This window comes from Diceros bicornis, chromosome 20 (genome assembly GCF_020826845.1).
Source record: "Diceros bicornis minor isolate mBicDic1 chromosome 20, mDicBic1.mat.cur, whole genome shotgun sequence".
NCBI classification, from domain to species: Eukaryota; Metazoa; Chordata; class Mammalia; order Perissodactyla; family Rhinocerotidae; genus Diceros; species Diceros bicornis.
Genome location: NC_080759.1, coordinates 11457052 through 11477198, shown reverse-complemented (window position 1 = coordinate 11477198; position 20147 = coordinate 11457052). Strand labels below are relative to the sequence as shown.

At 35.3% G+C, this 20147-nt stretch overlaps 1 protein-coding gene across 2 annotated transcripts in view; it reads right to left on the bottom strand.

The window, feature by feature from the left end:
* Positions 1-20147, bottom strand: part of CENPK (centromere protein K) — a 71778-nt gene that overhangs the window by 2721 nt on the left and 48910 nt on the right. The window contains exon 11 of one of the 2 annotated variants that reach the window (XM_058563987.1): positions 9199-9246. The exons of the other annotated variant lie outside the window; for it this stretch is intronic. Within the exon in view, the coding sequence (XP_058419970.1) occupies positions 9199-9246 (48 nt within the window). The remainder of the gene's footprint in view (positions 1-9198; positions 9247-20147) is intronic. 2 annotated transcript variants of the gene reach the window in all.

Genomic DNA, 20147 nt, shown 5'->3' with positions numbered 1-20147 from the left:
AGTTTAAGGCAATCTAACTTAAATATTTAATAGCATTTCCACATCACTAGTGTGAAATAAGATATTCATAAACGGTATAGGTTAATTAATGTGAACAGTTTTAAGCAACTTTATACACAATAATTGTTTCATCTCAAAAATTACTTCTACAATGATTTAGGCAAGACAGCAGACACTATATATTCTTTCTCAAGCAAAAATCTATAAAGAGATGAAGTCACACCATTATTCAATAACAGTAATGAAAAGAAGCCAATTATCTTGATTCCCAACCTACTTATATACAGTCTCCATATTCCAAACCTTCCCCTGAGATATCAAAGTATAATTGTTGCTTCATGAACAACATTCATTGTTTTAATTTTTTTCAGATCACTTGAGTATTTTCCGTATTAATGTCTGACATTAAATGAAAGAGGACTACATAATTAACACACTTGAGTTATCCACAACATAGATTTGTGTGAATCATTCACCCTTTTTTTCCCTATTTCCCTGGGCTCTGAAAGTAAAGACAAATTTATAATATAGTTGGCTGGGTTTAGGGAACAACTATTTTCCTCCTCGAGAAATTTCCTGCTCTTCACAGTTTTGTAACTTCCCCTCTTAACATTACTAGCACTGTCTTGTAAACGCCCAAATTAAGTAGCCAGTAGCATTGACAGAAAAAGTAATATGTAACTACTTGGCCAGAAGTAGACTAACATTTGATTTAAGGACTTGTAGCAAAAAGGGCATTGGTGCACAGTAGAAAGAGCAGGAGCTTTGAATTTAAACAAACCAGAGCTACAGCCTTGGTTCCACCACTAGCTACAGTATCTGGCATATGGGCACTCAATAAATTTGAGTTTCTTTCTCCCTTCTCACTCCCTCCCTCACTCCCGACATTTTTTCAAGCCTCCAGTGCCAGTGAAAAAACTTAACCATAAGTAAATGAGTTGGCTCAAGCTCAACTAAAATCACCAACAACTAACAATATCTAACCCCTCTTAGTCATCTACACAATATAAATGAATGAGTTAACCCACTTTCTGACACTGCTGGAGAAGTTAATCTGGACATCATAAACAAGTATGCATAGGCACTAACTTTTCCAGATACAGTTTCCAAAATTCAGACTAAGATTAAAATATAACGTAACTGTGCAGAAATCAAAATGAATTAACTCCTTACACTGTATAGCAGAAGCATTAATACGTTGTGGAAAGTACAAAGGCTTTGAGTTCTGGCTTGACTCCAAGTTACTTAACCTCTCTGGATCTGTTTCCTCATCTATAAAACCACAATAATGCTATCTACCTTACAAAGACTTGTTGAGAGATTAAATTAGATTACACATGATGTAAAGTGTCCACACACTTCACTTTAATAGCTAAATAAATATTAGCCCCCTCTCCTCCTTATCTTACTCATCACTTTTCAAAGGCCTTCCTTCAAAAATAGTTTCATGTTCTTTCTTTCCTCAAAAATGTGGAATAAGTGGATATGATGATGGAATCCATCAACTAGATTGTATTGTCTTTTAGAGCAAACAGTAAAGACTTTAGGTCATGATAACTGGGCTTACAACTATTTTAAATTTGAAAACCGAATCAAAACTTCCATTTTACTTTGATTTCACATATGCTTTTTTCCCCAATACTAATGCACCAGCCAGTAAAGTTAAGGGATCATTTACCTGCTTCCATGGATCAAAGCTACACTAGCTGAGAGAAATAAGATTAGATAACTTGCCCTACGGTGATTCCCTCAGTAGTCTGACCTGGTCGAAGGGTACTTACTTGTCTTTTTCCTCTCTCATCTTGACTTTCCACTCAAGCGATATGGGAGTAGCCAAGGTAATAATTTCCTCTCAGGAACTATTATTATGGAGCTAAAGAACATGTATAACAACCTTCACAACTTCTTTCATCCATCTTAACTCTGGTTTTTATTTTTAAGACTGATTTGCCTGATTTATTTAAGGTTTCACAGAGGAATAACAATATTATGCTTCCTTGAGGTATTTAATGTTCATATGTGAAAATTAACTTCTCATTTCATTTTCCATTTATTCACTCAACAAATATTTATTGTCACCTACTATATGTCAAGGACACCAGTAGGCTCTAAGTACAAAGGTTTCCAGATCATTTATAAACTTTGTGAGATTGATTTCCAAAGAAAGGCGTAATTTAAACACACTCGAAACTTATCTACCAAGAAAATCAAATGAGCCAAAAGCAAAAACACAAAACATCACTCTAGAAAAATCAAGCCCTAAATTACATATAGTCCCAAACTGTTTTTTCCAGGTGGCAAATTAAATATACATTATCTGTATTATAACTTCTCTCTTGAAAAACAGAAACACTTTTTTCTCCTGAGGTTAGCACAAAATGTTGATCATCAACTATGTATTTTGGTGGACCCCAGAGAGCTATCCACCACTTCCACCTTTCCTTCTTCCCCCAAAGAATGTGCTATTCACTCTCTTATGTTAACTCTCCTTATTCTCTCACAAAAGTCACACACAGGATAAGATTTGGCATAGAGGCCCATTCTAAACCACTAGTAGCGACTAGTGGTTGCTAAGGAAATGAAGAGGAAGTGGTAAGAGTAGACAAGGGCAGGTATTAATCTTACACATATTGGCCCAGACATGAAAAGTATTAAAATATTTCAGTTCTTGAGGTTAGAGGTTTTTCCCCTTGAGAATCACAAAAATATTAATACCACAACATAGATTTAATTTGCTGCCACTTGTGGCAAATGAATGAATTTAATTTGTTTGAAATCAACTTATTTGCCTTATATGTTATTCTTCAAAAATTCAAAACACCAATGATCACATTTAAGCACTAAATTAATATAAACCAGAACTGCAGCTACCACTTTGGTGAAACACAGGAAAACAATTATCACCAAAATTAATTTTCTCAATTTCCTTCAACTACACCAGTTTTATGTTACATTTCTTTTCCCCCTCATGAATTTTGAGAACAGTCATTCTCACATATTAGTTTCAGTCTAATCAACATAAACTAAAAAAAAAAAAAAGAAACAAAAGAAAACTAATCCCAGAAATTTGAACATAAAGGAATACACTGAAAATCACAATCTAGTGTCTTTTTAAAAGTTCCAAGCAATGGTTCAGTTTCCCCTTTCCTCTCTGGTTCTGCACACCCTCATGCCCCCACCCCCCTCAATCCCACTTCACCCAGACAGAGGGTAACAGTCTGAGCTGCCCTGGTTGAGTTGATCCTAAAGTTAACATTCAGCAGCCCATTTCCAGACAGCAGCGCTAAATCTATTTGGATAAAACGCGTGTGACCCAGACAGTTGGCATTTGGCCCAAATGCGTTGCACCGGCAGCTCAAATAAAAACAAGAGTAAGAAACTCACTCTCTTGTTCCTTCTCAGTGCGCTTTCTCACTCTCTCACTCTTTGCCTCTAGTACAAGAGAAGAAATCACCAAGAACAGGAATTGTAGTACACATTATCAGAAGGCAGCTTTCCAATAACCCCTCCAGTACTCATCGCATCCGCCCCCCAATCTCTGAACTTTGATCCCATACACCATATATACAGACATACCCTGATAGTCAAGACTCCAGAGGGTTATGAGTCTAGCATGTCCCAAGTGGCCAAAAGTAAATCAAAAACACACACTTCCATCTCTTTGATTAGCCTATTAAGAGCTTAACATATCCTAGAGCATCGGGGCTATAGCTAGCACATTAATTCTGCCCTCTGAGCCCCGGGATAAAATATGCACTTGTCTGACTACTTAAGACACTGACATGAAACTATAAAATGCAGAAGGTTTTTCTTTAAGAAAACTAGAAATCAGTTTAAAATACACATCATTATTACTTTCTCGATTACTATTTGGTGATTAGTTAAAACATCACAATAATCATAATAAGTCATACTTCACAGAACACGTCTATTGGTATAACAAATGTATATTTTTTCCATCATAAAATACTTGCAAGACCCAGAATTCTCCAACCCCCGACTAGTCTAGAGTTAAAAAGATTTCTATCTGTAAAATGAGTTCAGTCAAGCTCACTCATTGCCATTAAAAAAAAAAAAGACACATACACACAGAAAAAAGTTTTCTACGCGTTATTCGGAAGACAAGCAAAGCACAAGTTTTAATTTAAAAAAAAAACGGTTTCATTGAATATTGTGAAGTCTTCCTTACCGTTTTCATCTTCAAATTCTGATAAAAAGTAAGTTTCAAACAATAGAGATTGCACTGGACGACTCACGTACTCCCTCTCCTCTCTAACTTTTTTTTCTGCCCCCCTTTGCAAAGCCACAGCAGTCAGTCAGTTATTCTGCAGCCAGAATAAAACCCTATAGTCTGGCTAACCGGGCTTTAGAGAACGGACTTTCCGATATGGCAGAAAAAGAGATGCCTTCAATACATCCTGAGATGCTGCCTTTGCAAACCCCCTTTCTATCTCGCCTCCCCCTACCTCCAAAAAAAAGGAAAAGAAAAAAAGAAAAGAAGGAAGGAAAAAAAAAAGACTTATTGGGGGTGGAAGTGGTGCCCTCTCTTCCTGGACAGCTTAGTGCCTTTGCAATGCAAATAACATGTGAAGAGCATCAAAAGGTATCAGGAGAAAAGAAGACAAGAGGAGCAGGAAGGGCAGCAAAGTTTTGTTGAAGTAGCCCTAGATCTCACTACCGGCCCCCAGCCAACTTGAATTGCAGCAGGAGAAAATTTTGGCAGCTTTTCCTCGGAGGCAGAGCACACTGACGTCAGTCTGCAGATGTGCCGGGCTGCGTCGGGTGCGCATGTGTCCTGGGTCGTCACGTGGAGGGGGAGGGGAGGTAGAGGTACAATCGGGGTAACCAACTACCAGCCATTCAGCAGGGCTTAGACAATGTCAACTTTTCCACCCTGTGAATGAGAGAAATTCTGGCCCCTCTAACCTCAATCCCCTACCCCACTCCGCCTCTTTTCCTCCTCCTCCTCTAACCTCTTTTAGAAATTCTAGCCTGGTTTGTGATTACTTGTTTCTTGGAAAAGGGAAGGGGGAGGGAGAGGATGAATGACTTTAGATGAACTAATGTCACTGTTAAGATCTCTGGTGTCCTTCTTCGTGTATTTTTTTTAAGTCCACACAACAAAAATGTTAAAAGTTGCACATAAACAGTGTCTTTGAGGAAACTTATAGCAAACTTAGATCAGTGGCAGATTTCAAGATTCAGTAGCTACATGTGCACAAAATGTGTTTTTTTAATATACCTCAACAAGTAAGATTGCCACCAAAAGGGAGAGTAGACTAAAGTAAACTAAGACCAGCACATTTTCCATCTGATTACCGACTTCAGGTTATGTGGGGCTTTAAAAGAAAAAAAGGAGGTGGAGGAGGCGGGAGCGGGGGAAGAGAGAGAAGCTTGCATTATTTCCAGATGAGGGTGAGACTGGATGGTGTTTTAAAGTGCAACCGGGGAAAGCTACAAGTGGAGTGTATTTTTTTAAGTCAGTACATTGAATGAAACCTCAATGACTGCCCAAATGAAAATAAATCCGAAGTCAGACCCCCAGAAAGGGGGGAAAAAACACAGGAACCTTGCTGCAATCTCAAGATAAACAAACAAAACCTAAAAACTGGTTCTTCGAGCTTCCCAATCCCTCCTCCCCCACACACACACCTCCATACACACCAGCTGCTAGTCTATATTTTAAGGATAAAACACCGCTACAACGTAGCACTTTCACTTTCATTTGCTGGGAGAAAGCCACTGGCATTAAACTGAGGGGGAAATGCCCAAATATGTTTTCTATGTCCTAAGCAAGCAAACAAAGTCTGGCACACAAATCGGAAATAGGAAAAAATGTGAAAATAGCTCAGGACAATTGTTGCCTTTCAGCGGTGTAATCTGCTGCATCATTTATCTGTCCCTACCGTTGAGTGTAGCGTAGCGAGAGGTTTAAGAGCCTCGGAGGTTGGGGGGTGAGGGGGGCGGGAATTGACGCCTTGAAATTCCAGTTGGTAGTTAACGCCAAGTCAATTTCCGATGGCCAGAACCAGAAAGAGGAATTGGATCGGAGGGAAGGGGGAGGGGAGGAGGACCTTTTTGAATACCAGCTCTTATGTTTCAAGCTTCTGCTAACATTATTGCTCATTTGATTTTTTTTTTTTCTTCCTGCACCGGAGGTAGTAGGTGTAATTCTTCTGGTGAATACATGAATAGTTGGCTACAAGAAGGCATGAATCAGACTGAGTACATCCAAGAATACAGTTATTTCCATTCTTTTTCAAAGGTTGAAAGAGGAAAGCATCTGTCCACAGTCAATAGTCCTCATCTTGACCTTAATCAGTAGTATTTGGCTCAATGCCATTTAAAACGTAGAAATACCTCCCGTGGTTGGCATTCACAGTTTTAAATAAAGATGATTCACATGGAGATTATATGGACATATATACTTACATTAAAATAAATAAGATAGCTAGTCTCATAGCAATTGTAAACACCAAAAATAAGGAGGGTGGGCACAGAGATGTTTTTGCATCAAACCACGGTTTACACAGTTCTGAACCTTATCCTTAATTTTGCAAGAACTGGTAGTAGATGGACACAGCCAGCATAGAAAACTGAAGTTAAGGTGTGAGTAGTAATTATATATGTAAGCTATCTGAAAAGCGTTTACTCTCAACTAAGACAAACTGCCATGGGTAGTGGCAGCATTGTGAAGGAAAGGCGCTTACTTAGTGAGAAGTGGACTTTGGCTAATTACTTATTCAAAGAGTGCCATCCTGCGTCTAAACAGAGTAATGAAAAATTTCCAACAGATTCCTTTTCTCCTCCAAATGACTGAGTTAAGGAAAACAGTATGAGTAAGGGTGAAAACTTACTAGCGTGAGAAACGGTCAAGTATCAATTTAACTTGGTATATGTGAGTGTGAGTATACATTCTAATTGCATTACAGAAAATTCAAACAAATACAAAAATAGAAAATATTATCATGAACACCAGTGTATCCATCATGTGTCAACACATGATCAATTTTTTCCCATTACTGCTCCACCCACTGGATTATCTTGAAGCCAATCCCAGATAACATTTCACTGCATCCATTACGTATTTCCCTGTATTTCTAAAATACAAGGACTAAAAAATAAATAACCACTACTATAACACTGTTACTCTTAAAACTATTTAATGATTCCCTTAATTTTTTAATCAAATATCAGATTTTTTTCAGCTGCAAATAAAGTCTTAAAAAAACTTTTTATTGGAATCAGGATCCATATATTGCATTAGGTTGACTATCTCTTATGTCTCTTTTTTAAAAACTTTTTATTGAAGTAGAATATTCATACAGAAAAGTACAGAAATATATAGTTTGATAAAAAGTGTTCAGTCCAATAAATCTTCACAAAGTGAACCTACCCATGTAACCACGTAGCTCTTTTAATCTATCAGTTCCTCTTCATTTTTTCTTTACCTTGCAATGTAAATGCAATATTAATAACTTGCCACCTTAATACTATATACAGCACTTCCATTAGCATAGAAATGTTTTAGTGCAATACCTACGTAGTTTTTCTTATTTGAATTATACGAAACAGATTTAAACTCTGAATGAATTTCAGTTGCAGTAGAAATTTTAAAAAATTTTTATAGTGACCAATCTTTTACTCTTTGAAAACTTTTCCCTCCAGCTTTCCTTTTTTTTTCTGTTTAATTAAGAAAAGAAGGTTATAGGCAGAGTCAAGTTGATAGCAAACCTCCTACTTATCCCTAAAAAAAAGCTTTGCTATCGGTCTTTAGAAGCCTAATTAAATCTAAGTGAACAGGGCCATTTCGGGAAATCAAAGATGAAATAAATGGAAATTTGAGAGAAGAAAGAATTTGTATGTATGTATATATGCATGTATGTATGTATGTATTTCAAAGACTGAAAAACAGAAGCAAAGGCATAAAAGTTTGAGAGTCAAAGAGTAGGGACGGAGGAACTTTTAGAGGTAAGAATAGACTTCTGATTTTTAATACATTAGCATGTAAATTAAACTTAATTTTTTTTAGTTAAAAATCAAGGCATTTCTTAAAATTAGACTGTTTGTATTTTCAGAAAAATGAGATTAAAAATTCTGATTTTATGCTTGTTTGGAATTGTTAAATTGGAGCAGGTGACTATTTCTAAAGATAATGAATTTTGAATTCTACCTCCCAGACATTAAAACCAGATTCAACACATTAAAACCAAATTCCATACACTTTCTACACAATGTATTTTATTCTTTCAATGAAATTGAATTTGAATTTGATACAGTGAGATTGAATTTGAAATAGTGAAAATAAATATTTTCTAATTTATTGAAGGATGATTGTGGGATTTCTTAAATAAGCCGCAAAGTCGCAAAGCATAGAAGAAAAGATTGATAAGTTTAACTTCATTAAATGAAATTTTAAAAACCATTAAAAAGGAGAAAATATAAGCAGAGATTGGGAGAAGAATCTGCAACACACGTAACTGAAACATAATAAATATCTAGGATATTAAAAGAACTCTCACAAATCTCAAGAGATAGGCCAAAAAAATTAAGAATGGGAAAATGACATAAATAGAAAAGTCATAGAAGAAAAGAAGCTAAGGACCAATAAATGAATAATAAAGTATTCAATCTTGCTAGCAATCATGGAAATGGAAATGTTTCTCTTTCATCACAGTGGCAAAAATGTTAAAAATCTGATAATATGTTGCGTTGGGGAGGATTTGATATACTGGTCATTGGTCATTGGTCATACTGGTCATATAGTGTTGAGGGAAGTATAATTTAAGTGCAAACACCACAGACAGCAATTTGGAAATATCTAATAAAGAGAAAGACGTGCATAGTCTTTGACCCAGCTATTCCACTTTTAAGTATATAACCTTCAGAAATTCTCGCACATGAGAATCTTCATTAATAATTACAGCAACACTATTTGTAGCAGTGGATAAGTAGACACAACCTAAATGATTATTAATAGGGAACTAAATAAATTGTAATGTACACCCACAATGGAAAATTATGTGACAGTTAAATGATGGACTAAATATACATGGGTCAACATGGATAAATTATATAACACTGAATTAAAGCGCTGCCGTAGGATACATTATGATTCAAATTGAGATAGAATGTATATAATATGATACCATTTATATAAATTTTTAATAGCACACCAAATATATATTTTAAACTTACAAAAGTATGCACAGGAAGAATATATACTATCTTGAAAATCATAGTTACCTGGGGGAGAAAGAGAAGAGAATGGGATTAAGGAGGGTCACAAAATGGGCATCAACAAAATCTGTAAAATTTTGTTTAAAAAACAAAACAATCTAAATTCTTATCATAAAATGTTAACATCTGCTAATTCAGTATCTTGAGTGTGTACGGTTATCTATTATTTTAATCTCTGTATAGTTGGAATAATTTACAATTTTACAAAAAGGAAAAGAAGAAAGATTATTGTTATTTGTTATTACAACATATATGGCAATTCCAGAAAGACTTTAAGTAAATTTGCAATTAGCAATATACTGATATATTATGGGTGAGCAAAGCTAACTGAAATTCATGTATAAAATTTAGCTTATAATTTCAGTCTTTTTACCCAAAGTTTTTACCACAGATAGTGGCAAAAAAGTTTCATTTTAACCTCTCTTTCCTTATTTACTTTCTTATTAGAATATGAGATCAATAGCAGGAAGAAAAAAAAAACTTGAGAAGAAAAGAGAGGGTATAATCAATGATTTATAACTATATTATACAAATATCTAATATTCAAAAAGGAGGAGGAGAAGATGAAGTCAAAACATATCATGGAGCTAACAGCCAGACTCTGACATGCTAACAACAATCGCCTACTCTTTAGCATTGTGCAAAGGGCTAACAAGTATAAAAATATAAGGCAAGTTTCCTTTCCTCAATAAATTTACAAATTGGAAAATAAGATTAAAGTATGATAAGGGAAAATACAGTGAGTTACATAATTTAGTGACATATATTGTAAGTGCTGTGGGCTTCAGATAATACAGAACTCGGTGAAGTCTAAGTAATGATTTTTCTGACATCCATGTTGCCAAATCTGGTGGTCAATTTAGTGATTCTTAACACCCAGCAACATTTAATGCAGTTGATCACTCCCAACTTCTGGAAACGCTGTATTTTCTTCCCTCAGGCTCTGTAACATTATCCTCTCCTAGTTTTCCTCCTTCCCCAATGGTCCTTCCTCCTCTTCTGCTTAATCACTAAATATTAATATGCCCAGGGGTCAGTCCTGATACCCATCCTATTCTCTATCAACTGACTAATGTATCCTTTTCCATGGCTTTAAATACCATCTGTATGCCAATGACTCCTGTACCTAAATGTCTGCTTGAGTGTGTCTAATAGGCAACACAAACTTCATGTGACATAAACAGAATTCAACCTGTTTCTCTGCCTTTTCCATCTGTAAATGGAACCACAATTCACCAAATCCCTAGTGAGTATGCCTTCTTCAGTCTACTGTTCAGTTTTCTTAACATGTGTTTTATATATAATGTGCAAAGTTTTTAGCTGTACTTAGAGGAATAGGAAAAAGTGTGTCTATTCCATCTTAGTCAGAAACTAGAATTCCTCTCTTCTATGGTCTGAATGCTTGTGTCACCCTGCCAAAATTCATGTTGAAATCCTAATGTCCAATGTGATGGTATTAGGAGCTGGGCTTTGGGTTGGTGCTTAGGTCATTAGAGTGGCCCCTCATAAATGGGATTAGTGTTTTTATAAAAGAGACCCTATAGAGATCCCTCACCCCCTCCACCACATGAGGACCTAGAGAGAAGTCACCAGCTATGAAGCAAGGAGAAGGCCCTCACTCTACCATGCTGGCATGCTGATCCGAGTTTTAGCCTTCAGAACTGTGAGAAATACATTTCAGTTGTTTTATAAGTTACTCAGTTCGTAGTATTTTGTTATAGCAGCCCAAACAGACCAAGACTCTCTCCTTTATTTTTAAAACAATTTCAAGAAAATTGTTCTTTATTGTGAAGTGTCTCTTAAGTCTTTTTACCAATATAATTTTTAACTGGGATAAGTGTCTTCTATTTATTGATTTTTGGGCATTCTTTATATATTTCACATTTGAGCTCTTTGTTGGATACAGATACTGTAAATACTTTCTCTCATTCTATGTGTTGCCTTCTAACTCTCTCCAAAGGTGTTTTCCTTTTTTATAGACAAAAATTCCTCAATTTAATATAGTCCATTTTAACTTTTTTTATGTTTAGGGCTCTTTGTATCCTCTTAAAGAGATTTTTTGCCTACTTGCTATACTTTTTTTTCTTACAAAAAAGCAAAAGACATTGGTTTCTTTATAATATGCAATTGCGTTGAAGCAACAGCAACCCTTTGCCCTGCGGCCATTACACAGTAAGAATGCATATCATGTGCCACAGTCAAAACACACACACCCTAAGATAAGCCAAAAATAAGAGGGAAATCCTATGTTGTCTTCAAAAAACCTTGAGTATTTCCCATAAATTAACTTCCAATTAAATGTTTATTCCTTACTTCTGCAGTACTGATTCCTAAAAATATGTCACAACTTATAAGCATACAATAACAATGTAAAAAAATTGCTCTTTTTTCCCCACTATGAACAGGCTAATACAAACTTGGTAACCTTGTAGGGATTTTTCCTTTAAACATAGGTTGTATTTTTTATTTGAATAGCCAGATGTTCTGAAGTATGATAGATATCCTTGCAACTTCTTTTCCAAAAACACTTTTTCTTTCTAAATATCTTCCTTTCATAACTGATATTAAATAAATTTGTGTGCTCACAGTTGTTTCTTTTATCCTTCATCCTTCTCCTAAATTAACTTTACTGCTTTTTGAAGTATCTCCACTAACAGTTCTTTTAGGAAGAGTGTGTGATGGGAAAGGTTTCTAGTTTTTATATGTCAGAAAGTTAATTTTGTCCTCTTTCTTGAATAATAGTTTGGCTGATTATGGAAATCTAGGCTGATGGTCTTTTTTTCCCTCAGCACCAACATCTATAGTTGCAGAGAACCTAATTGCTACTTCCATGTTGCTAAACTGTCTTTTCTCTTTGGTACCTTTGAAAATCCTTTCTCCTTGATGTTTTGCAGTTTCATTAAACTATTTCACGGTGTGGTTTTACCTTTATTTATCCTGCACGATATTCAGTGTACATGTTTTTCTGAGGATTTCTGTTGTTCTGCATGCTGGAAAGTTTTCAGCTATTATCTATTCACGTACTACTTATCCATCATTCCCTCTATTTTTTCATCAGGAACTTCTGTGTTGGTGAATTTCCTCAATTTGCCCTCTATATCTCTTATCTGCTCTTCATAATTTTTATCTCTTTATCTTTCTGGATGAATTCTTCAAATTATCTTTCAATTCATTAATTCAATCTTTGACTCCATTCAGTCAAGAGTTTATCCCCCTTGCAGAATTTGTATTTAAATTATTACATTTAATCATATATGGGATTTGCAATTAATTCCTTTTCCCAACCAAATGTTGTTTCATTTATTCCTATTTTTGCTTTACAATTCCTAGACTTTTGGAAAGGGAAGAAATTTATTTTTTCAAACAACCTCAAAATATACATTTTAAAGTCTTCATCAGACTGTTCCATAAAATCTATTTCATTGAGAATGAATGTTCCATTTGATAATTTTGTTGGCGCACTTAACCGCTACACCACCGGGCTGCCCCCTTGTACATTGTTTTAATCAGTAAAAAAAAAAATCTTTCCCAGGGCCAGCCCTGTGGCCTAGCGGTTAAGTTCAGCGCACTCTGCTTCAGCAACCCGGGTTCAGTTCCCAGCATGGACCTACGCCATTCGTCAGCCATGCTATGGTGGCGACCCACATACAAAATAGAGGAAGACTGGTAGAGATGTTAGCTCAGGGGCGAATCTTCCTCAGCAAAAAAAATCTTTCCCAAAAGTTCATTAGTAGACATATATGTTAAGCTAATATTGCATCAAATGTGTCCCTAAATAACTCAGCAAGAAGGGGATTCAGACAACCATGTTTGGTTTAGCTAAATGCATGGCTGTGTAGACATGAGTGGATTACCCAAACGAAATTTAGTTCTGTTAGAAAGCAGTAAGAGCAGAGGCAAACAACAAAATTTGCTGCTCTGGCTATCTTCACATTAAATTCCTTCACTTATTTAACATTTTGGTTTGCATGGTTATTTTACTAGGAAAAGTGTTATGTTTATGGTTTGTCATTTTTATTCCCTTCCTCCCCATTTTGATCCCTCCTCACCTAGGAGTTTTTAAATTGCTTTAGTCTGTCCCACCCCCAAGTGCATAACCAGTTATTAAGGAGTTTTAACATTGCCATGATAAAATTGTCTATTACTATATAAGATAATCAATCCAAAAGTTAATGGCTTAAAACAAAAAACATTTATTTTCTCACAGCTTCAGTGTGTCAGAAATTCAGAAACAGCTTAGCTGGACAGTTCTGGCTTGGAGACTCTCATGAGGTTGCAGTCAAGATTTTGACCAGAGCTACAATTATCTGAAGGCTGAAGGTAGCTCACTGACACAGCTGACAGGTTGGTGCCGGTTGTTGACACACCTCAGTTCCTGCTCATGAGGGCCTCAACACAGGCTTTTTGATTGTCATAAAAGATATTGCCTCTTGCATCTTGATCTCACTTGGATTGCTAGTTCTTTCATGACCTAGCCTTTGAAGCTGCACACTGTCACTTTCACAATGTTCTATCAGTCATAGAGACCAATATTGACACAATACGTGGAGGCAGGGCTAACCAAGGACATGAATACCATGAGAGGAGGATCACTGATCTTGGAGATTGGCTTTTGCACCCATCTAAGTGAGAATAGATATTTAACATATCCCCACTTAATGTCTGGTCATGTAGCTGTATCTGTGCCATTTTCACCTCACTAGGCGACAGCATGTTATAAGCCATAGTAGTTGTTATTTTAGATCTCCTTTCACAAGGTTTTGAGTGTGAAGAGACCCACTCAAGCCCTTAGTTTCCATTAGTGACTCTGATTCTAGTCCTTCTCATATGGAGAATTTTTAATATTCATTATCAGGAAAGAACCATATTCTCCTATTCTCCAAGTACTTCTAAACCCAGAGTCAAATATGACTGTGGCATCATTTCCATTCACAGCTTTCTATTTCTATTCTGATTTCTGATCCACTAATATGTTTATCTAGTTTTTAAGTCTTTCTATATATTTTTATGTTTTCTCTTTTAAATTTTACCTATCAATGCCACATGTTAGAAGAAAGAGTATGCTAACATGAGAACACACTGTATCACTTTGAAGTCCTTATTCATTTATTTTAGCTTTTTATTTTAAACTAATTTTAAACTTGCAAAAGTAGTACAGAGTTCCCATATAGCCCTCACCTGGCTTCCCTAATGTTAAAATCTTATATAACTATTAAAATTATCAAACCCAGTAAACTAACATTGGTACAATACTATTAACTGTAGACCATACTCAAATTTCACCAGTTTTTCCACTATTGCTGTTTTTCTCATCCAGGAGCCTATCCAGCTTTTGTAAATCATATATCTGATAAAAGACTTGTATTCAGAAAACACAAAAATTCTCAAAACTCAGTAAGATGACAGACAACCCAATTTCAAAATGGCAAAAAATTTCCATTTGCTTTATAGACTTTTTTCCATCCCTTTATGCTTAGGCTTTCTAAATTATTTTGTTTTAGGTGTGTCCCCTGTATACTGCAGTTGAGTTTTGCTTTATGAGTTAAGAAGATTCTCATTATTATGACTAATATGTTTGGTCTCATATCTACATTAGGAGAGGCAGGCCTCCTTAGGCCATAAGCATTCCTGCATGCTCTTGCTGAGTGCAAAACTACAAGGCTTATCCATCTTCTGATATTGTGTACTTTCTGGAACTAGTCACATAGGCAACTAAGTATGTCAAGGTAACCAAAGCGTGACCACGATTTAACTGCTTGCTCCCCAGCAAGGAGGACTGGCTTGTTTGTTGCTTGCTACAAAAGGTGCTAAGCATTCTTTGGTTCTGGCTTCCTAAGCTGTGGCAAAACCCACTGCATATGTAGCCTCCATCTAGCCTCAGTATTATATTGCTCCACAGGACTTGGGGACAAAGAAACCCAGCACAGCAATGCCGATGCTCCTGTTGTTTGCAAAGCTGTAATAAACTGTTTTGCTCTGATCCATTAAATTTCATATACTTTCATCACTTGGGGAAGTGTAAGTTTACTTCATGTCATCTTATATGAGGTTGGGGTTCTCCCAGACACTATTATGATATTTTTTAATTATGTGAATTTTGCTCTATGTTATATTTCTTTCTCTATAAAATATGTATTCTTTGCTCTTTGATTTAAATTTTTCTGGTATTTAGGAAGGTTTGCATTTTCGTTCTAGTGGTTAACTTTTTAATTATAACTTTTCGCTTATTTAAACTTGTACTATCTGGTTTATCAGCTTTTGTTTGTTTGGTATCCCTTAACATTCACCTAATGTCTATATGAAAATGAGCATTCTATATTTTGTTCTTTCTCTCTCCTTTCTCCCATCTTTATGGGACTTTATTTTTAGAGCAGTTTTAGGTTGACAGAGAAATTGAGAAGTACAGAGTTCATATACCGCCTTTCCCCCACCATTAACATCTTATATTTGTGTGCTGCACTTGTTACAACTGATGAACTAATATTGATACATTATATTTATCAATATTGATACATTATTATTAACTAAAGTCCATAGTTTACATTAGGATTCATTCTTTGTATTGTACAGTTCTATAGATTTTGACAATGCATGTCATGTATCCACCATTACAGTATCATAAAGAATAGGTTCACTGCCATAAAAATCCCCTATATTCCACCGATTCATCCTATCCCTCCCTACCCTGCCCACCCTACCCCAGTTACGATCTCTGGCAACCACTGATTTTTTTCTGTCTCTATAGTTTTGCCTTTTCCAAAATGTCATACAGCAGGATTTATACGGTATGTAACCTTTTCAGATTGGCTTCTTTCACTTCGCAATATACATTTAAGTTTCCTCCATGTCTTTCCATGGCTTGATAGGTCATTTGTTTTCATGGCTGAATAATATTCTATTGTATGGATGTACCACAGTTAATCCATTCACGTATTGAAGAACATTTGGATTGCTTCCAATTTTTGTCAATTATGAGAAAGGCTGCTATACACATTTGTGTGCAGGATTTTGTGTGGACATAAGTTTTCAACTCATTTGGGTAAAACCAAAGAGTGTAATTGGTGGGTCACAAGGTAAAAGTATGCTTGGTATTGTAAGAAACTGCTAAACTGCTTTCCCAAGTGGCTGTATGATTTTGCATTCCCACCAGCAATGAAGGAGAGTTCCTGTTGCTCCACATCTTTGCCAACATTTGATGTTGCCAATGTTTTGGATTTTGGCCATTCTAATAAGTATGTAGTGGTATCTCATTAATTTGCATTTCCCTGAACGACATATGATGTGGAGATCTTTTCATCTGCTTATTTTCCATCCATATATCTTCTTTGGTGAGGTGTCTGTTCAGATCTTTAACCCTCTTTTTAATTGAGATGTTTGTTGACTTACTGTTGAGTTTTAAGAGTTCTCTGTATATTTTGAATGGTTCATGTTATCTTTATCAGATATGTGTTTTGCAAGTATTTTCTCCTAGTCTGTGACTTATTTTTTCATTCTATGTATTTTTCATACAATGATTTTAACAGAGCAGAAGTTTTTAATTTTAATAAAGTCCAACTTGTCAATTTGTTCTTTCATGAACTGTGCTTTTGGTGTTGTATCTAAAAAGTCTTCACCAAACCCAAGGTCAAACTAGATTTTCTATTATGTTATCTTCTGTAAGTTTCATAGTTGTGCATTTTACATTTAGGTCTATTATCCATTTTAATTTTTGTTAAAGGTGTAATGTCAGTGTCTAGTTTTTGTTTGTTTGTTTGTTGTTTTGGGTTTTTTGCATGTCCATGGACTGTTGTTTTGGCACCATTTGTTGAAAAAGACTAAGCTTTCTCCACTGGACTGTCTTTCTTTCTTTGTCAAAGATCAGCTGACCATATTTGTATGAGTCTATTTCTGAGCTCTCTATTCTATCCCATTGATCTATTCATCTATTCTTTCACCAATATCACACTGTCTTGGTTATTATAGCTTTATAGTAGTCTTAAAGTTGGTGTCAGTCCTCCAACTTTGCTCTTCTTCTTCAATATTGTGGAAGCTATTCTGGGTCTTTTGCCTTTCCATGTAAACTTTAGAATCAATTTGTTGATTTCCACAAAGTAACTTGCTGAAATGTTGATTGGGATTGCATTAAATCTATAAATCAATTTGGGAAGAATTGAGACTTGAACAAGTTTTCCTATCCATAAACATGGAGTATCTTTCCATTTATTTAGATCTTCTTTGATTTCTTTTATAACTTTTGTAGGTTTCCTCATATAAATCTTGCACATATTCTGTTAGATTTATACATAAGTATTTCCCTCTCTTTTTTTTTTTTGGTGCAAATATAAATGATTTTGAAATTCAGGTGTATAGGTAACAATTGACTTTTGTATGTTAACCTTGTATCCTGCAACTTGGCTATAATTGGGCTTTAGTTCCAAGGAATTTTTTGTTGATTCTTGGGATTAATATTTTTGTGTGTGTGAGGAAGATCAGCCCTGAGCTAATATCCAATGCCAATCCTCCTCTTTTTCGCTGAGGAAGATCGGCCAGGGCTAACATTCGTGCCCATCTTCCTCTACTTTATATGAGATGCTGCCACAGCACGGCTTGACAAGCGGTGCATCAGTGCACGCCCAGGATCTGAACCAGTGAACCCTGGGCCACCGAAGTGGAGTGCGTGCACTTAACCGCTGCGCCACCAGGCCAGCCCCTCTTGGATGTTTTTTGTCTTATTGCATTAGGTAGAACTTCCAGTACAATGTTGAATATAAGTGTTGAGAGGAGACATTCTTGCCTTCCTCCTGGTCTTAGAGAAAGCATCTAGTTTCTCATCATTAAGTAAGTATGTTAGCTGTGAGTTTTTTGTAGCTGTTCTTTATCAAGTTAAGGAAGTTCCTTTCTATTCCTAGATTGCTGAGAGTTTTATCATGAATGGGTATTGGATTTTGTCAAATGGTTTTTCTATAATCTATTGCTATGATCATATGATTTTTCTGCTTTAGTCTGATGATGTGATAGATTACATTAATTGATTTTTGAATATTGAACCAGTCTTGCATATCTGAAATAAATGCCATGGCTGTGGTGTATAATTTTTTGTTATACACTGTTGAATTTGATTACTTTTGTTGAGGATTCTTACATCTATGTTCATGAGACATATTTGTCTGCAGTTTTCATTTCTTGTAATGTCTTTTTCTGGTTTTGGTATTAAGGTAATGCTGGCCTCACAGAATGAGTTAGGAACTATTCCCTCTGCTTCTATTTTCTAGAACAGATTGTACAGAATTGGCATCATTTCCTTCTTGAATGTTTGGTAGAATTCACCAGTGAAACAATCTGGGCCTGATGCTTTCTGTTTTGGAAGCTTATTAATTATTTATTCAATTCCTTTAACAGATATAGGCTTATACAAAGTAGCTATTTTTCCTCATGTGAGTTTTGGTAGACTGTCTTTTACAGAATTGTTCCATATCATGTAAGTTATAAAATGTGTGGACATCGAGTTGGTCATAATATTCCTTTATTATCCTTTTAATGTCCCTGGGATCAGTAGTGATGGCCCCTCTTTTAATTTCTAATATTAGTAAATTTTGTTTTCTTTCCTTCTTAGTTAGCCTGGCTAGCAATTTATCAATTTTATTGATATTTTCAAATAACCTGCTTTTAGTTTCATTGATTTGCTCTATTGATTTCTCCTGTTTTAGTTTTCATTGATTTCTACTGATTTTTATTATTTCCTTTCTTCTGTTTACTTTGGATTTCATTTGCTCTTCTTTTTCCAGTTTCCTAAGGTGGAATCTTAAATTATTGCTTTTAGATCTTTCATCTTTTCTAAGAAATATATTCAGTGCTATAAATTTCCCTTTAAACTCTGTTTTGGCTGCATCTCACAAATTTTGATGAGTTGTATTCTCATTTTAATTTAGTTCAAAATACTTAAAAATTTCTCTTGAGACTTCTTTGATATATGTATTATTTTGAAGTATGTTGTTTAATCTCCAAATATTTTGGGATTTTCCAGGCATCTTTCTGTTACAGATTCCTAGTTTAATTCCACTGTAGTCTGAGAGCACACTTTGTAGTCTATTTTTTAAAATTTATTCATGACCCAGAATGAGGTTTTAGTAAATGTTCCATGTGAACTTGAAAAGAATATGTATTCTGCTGTTGCTGGATAAGTGTTCTATAAATGTCAATTAGATGCAATTGATTGACGGTGCTGTTCAGTTTAACTATATTCTTACTGATTTTCGGCCTGCTCAATCTGTCAATTACTGAGAGAGGAATGTTGAAGGTTCCAACTATAATAGTGAACTCAACTACTTCTTCTTGCAGTTCTCAGCTTTTGCCTCATGTATTATGATAATGTTGTTAGGTGCATACACCTTAAGGACTATTATGTCTTCTTAGAGAATTGAGTGCTTTATCAATATGAAGTGCCCTTCATAATCCTTGTTCATTTTCCTTGCTCTGAAGTCTGCTTTTTCTGAAATAATATAGCTAAATCCAGGTTTCTTTTGATTAATGTTAGCATGGTATATGTTTCTCCATTCCTTTACTTTCAATCTATCTAAGTCTTCTTTATATGTCAAATGGGTTTCTTGTGGAAAATATATAGTTGTCTTGTTTTTTCATCCACTCTGACAGTCCTGTCTTAATCAGTGTATTTAGTCCACTCACATTTAAAGTGATTAATGATATAGTTGGATTGAGATCTACCATATTTGCTACTGTTTTCTATTTCTTGCCCTTGTCCTTTTTGTTTTCCATTTTTTTGCCTTCTCTAGTTTAAACAAGCATTTTGATTCAGTCTCTCCTGTCTTAGTACATCAATTATCCTTAAAAAAAAATTTTTAAGTGATTGCCCTAGAGTTTGCAATATACACTTAGAACTAATCCAACTTCACTTTGAAATAACATTACAC